General features: G+C 32.5%; 1 protein-coding gene across 1 annotated transcript; it reads right to left on the bottom strand.

The window, feature by feature from the left end:
* Positions 1-265: 265 nt before the first annotated feature.
* On the bottom strand, positions 266-1055 carry LOC111614521 (general transcription factor II-I repeat domain-containing protein 2A-like; the record flags this gene model as incomplete). Its single annotated transcript, XM_023355895.1, has 1 exon — positions 266-1055. A coding segment is annotated over one exon (790 nt), but the record flags the coding sequence as incomplete, so codon positions are not given.
* Positions 1056-3631: the final 2576 nt, after the last annotated feature.

Raw genomic sequence — 3631 nt, 5'->3', positions numbered from 1 at the left:
CATTTGAAAGTCTTCGGGAACTGTATCCACATCGATATTAAATGGCGAGGAAAACATTTTCATGGAAACCGCTGTCTTCTCAGCTTTGAACATTTGGAATCGTAATTGAAATTCGTTGATTAAATGTCTATATACAGTATTGTGCGTATTTTTGAGAAGTAGTAACGTTTTCTTTTTATAAATGTGGAAAGTGAGACACATTATTCTGCAAAAGATGCTGTTTCCACAATTTTAATTTGCGCTCAAAGCCCTGAATTTTATCATACTAATTGTGAATAAACTGTCCTTTGCCTTGAAGTTCCGCATTAAGATCATTGAGATGCTGAGTCATGTCGATAAGAAACCCAAAATCGCACATCCATTCTTTATTACCAAAATGAGGAAAGGCATATCCCTTCATATCCAAGAACAATTGTATTTCGCTTTTTAAGTTGTATACTCTTTTTAGCATTGCACCTCTACTAAGCCAATGTACTTCGGTATTAAAAACCACGTCGCCATATTCAGTTTCTAAATCTTTCAGGAATTCTTTAAATTCACGATGATTTAACTCGCGCGACTTTATAAAATTGATTAGTTTGATTATTGGTAATGTGGCATTTGGCAAACTCAATCTTTTCGCACACAAATTTTCCTGGTGAATTATGCAGTGGTTAACTAATATTTTCCTTCCTGTGACCTTCTTAATGTCTTGAAATAGCCTTCCCGATACTCCTACCTCCATGCTTGACATTGCTCGTACTCCATCTGTCGATATACCAATAATCTTTTCTAATAAAATTGAAAAATTTTCCAACACAGACTTTAGTTCATTGTACAGGTCTTTGCCGGTTGTAGTCCCTTGCATTGGAATCAGTGAACACAATTCTTCGGTAATATTAAATTCGGTGTCAATACCACGTACAAATATAGCCGTTTGTGCTGTATCGCTAATATCGCAACTCTCATCAAGTGCCAAAGAACAGTATTCGAATTTTGCAATGAGTTCACGAAGCGTTGTTGCTATGTTCTCCGACAAGTCTTCAATTCTCCTTGCAATGGTGAATCTTGATAAACTAATGTTTGAAATAATATTTATTTTATCAGGAAATGCTATTTTCTGCAACAGCAGTCAGACATTCTTTTATCATCTCTCCATCCGCAAAGGGTTTCATTTTTTTTGCCAGTATTTGACTGACAACAAAACTAGCCTTTACTGCCGTNGGCGAAAAACAATTTTCTGGGCGATATAGTAAAACATTATATTAAGAATAATTAGATATTTTATTCGTTATATCGTACAATAATTAAACAAATAACATTATACTAGTCACTAGTCTATTCAATGCAGTACGAATTTGGCGTTAGCTTTGTCCCTCGGCATCGAAATTTTGTAGTGAAAGGGGCGATACTACGTTAAAGGGAGCGACGATTCGTTAGAGGTTGAGAAACACTGCTCTAGAGTCTGCTATATAGAGAGATGCCCCAATCGTTAAACGATCATGTGCGTGTGCAGTTTGTCCTATGCTGTTAACCCAGTCCTGAGTCCGAGTAGAAAACTAAGAATTTATCATAGAAGGTCTATTCGGGACAAGTGGGCTTCGTCCTTCATCTCCGGCCGTGTCCATTGTAGATCTGCCTGAACCCATAATGAATATGACTAAAAAATAAACTGGAGTCCGCAAAATTTGTGTTAATGCTAAATTGTGTAATTCTTACAAAGAACTGTTCTTATTTATGATTAATTTTAAAAACTTTGAAATCTAAAAAATATATTTTCTTAAACTTTTACAAAGAAGAANGCTAAAACACGTAAAAATAATATTAAAGTAGCCAAGACATAGCCAAATATTGTAGTGCCACATCACTAGCGGACACTTGAAATTTGCCGACTAGGGCGGTCGGTTAACCGAGGTGTCGGTTAATCGGGGGTCGGATAATCGAGGCTCTGTTGTATTATATTCCATTTTATCATTGTTGGATGAAATAAAAACTTTGCAAGAGCCTTTTCTATCGTGAAGATATAAATTAGGATACATAAGTGTTAAACTCCTAGTATCCCCATGTTTCAATTCGCCTATTTCTCCTCCAATCAATTGCATAGTTTCGCAATCTGTTTCTTCTGTAGTTATTTTCTGACAACATTGTTCTCCATTCACCCTTAACTTCAATGTATCTTTACCAATATTTGTTGTAGTTATATATAGAAGAACATCCCTTGATCACCTTGTTTTAGTTTCATTACGCCACTATCTCTGATAACAAGTGAAAGATTTTTATGATTTTTTGAAAATCCTGTGATACGTTCAGTCCTATTGTTCCGTTTATTTCTTAATATAATATGTTTTGTTTGTTTTGAAGTAGTATTTAATGATTCTCTCAGTTGATTAGTAAAATTACTTTTTTATGTTCGCTTCTTGACTTGCAATTATTCTTAATCTTGAGAAATGTTTACTTAAAATTGTAAATAAAATATGTATTGTTTTAACCATAAAATGTTCAAATATCATTGTAAAACTTCACTCTTGCATTCGTTATGTTCATATTAACGATTGCAATAACAATATATGAACGATTAAAGTAACAATAAGAATCTAATCAAATTTTAATTATTAGATTATNAGTTTAAAGAATTGTTTAATATGAAGTATAGCCGGGAATCCCAATAGTAAAAGAAATATTTTTTTATATTTTACTATTCATACCGAATAAAAACGTAAAAATAATGCAAATAATTTATAGATTTACTGTAAGAAATATAATTAAAAGCTGGTTCCAAACAAATTATAATTATCAGAATAGATATTTTTGCCACAAACTAAAATAAAATAAAAAATTTCTCACTCCAACTTCAAAACTCAAACAAGTCACTGTGGGCAAATGACTAAGAAAGAATAATTAATGGGTTGATACGTTACATATCAATAATAGTAAATATTAATTAAGTAATTACTTACTTATTATATACCAACTATAGATCTTCTTAAAAAGACTTGTTAATTAGAAATAATAGCAATGTCAACGTATTAAAATTCAGCAATGAGCTGCATATCATTCCCGACAAAAAGGTTAAAATTTTNCAAACCTTTTTTTTTTTTTTGCTTATACAGAGATCACAACGTTTTTTTTGCTCATACACTTACACTTGTAATAAAACTTTACGGTGGGGTCAATGTGAGGTTTTGGAAAGTGGTTGGGGGTCGACGGTTAGAAAAGTTTGGCGACCCCTGGGATAGGTTAATATATTTTTTCTTACATAATCGGTTATCCGAAAAATAAGTTATCCAAACAACCCGTCCCCAATTGATTCGGATAAACGACGCTCTACTGTATATACAAAGTCACGGTTTGAGGTGCCCCTAAAACAAGAAGTTAAGAAATATCATTATTATTTAAACATTCATCAAACACTTCTGGAGCCCACGGAGTAACATGGAAGTAACTAAAATATACATTGTATTTTGCTAACACATTTTATTATAATTACCAAATTATTGTTCTTTGCGACAATACTTTTTCGTGACATTTTAAAAATCTTGCAAAACTTTTTTGATTTAGAGGACATTGATCTTTCTGGAATGCAAAAAGTTACAAATGAAGTTCAAAATTCTGTAGTGCAAGAAAAAGATGATGACAATGTTGTAAATTTGAT

This window comes from Centruroides sculpturatus, unplaced genomic scaffold (assembly GCF_000671375.1).
Source record: "Centruroides sculpturatus isolate CEXI.00-Female unplaced genomic scaffold, Cexi_2.0 scaffold1745, whole genome shotgun sequence".
NCBI classification, from domain to species: domain Eukaryota; kingdom Metazoa; phylum Arthropoda; class Arachnida; order Scorpiones; family Buthidae; genus Centruroides; species Centruroides sculpturatus.
The sequence above is the reverse complement of the archived record's forward strand: the minus strand, read 5'-3'. Positions and strand labels throughout refer to the sequence as shown.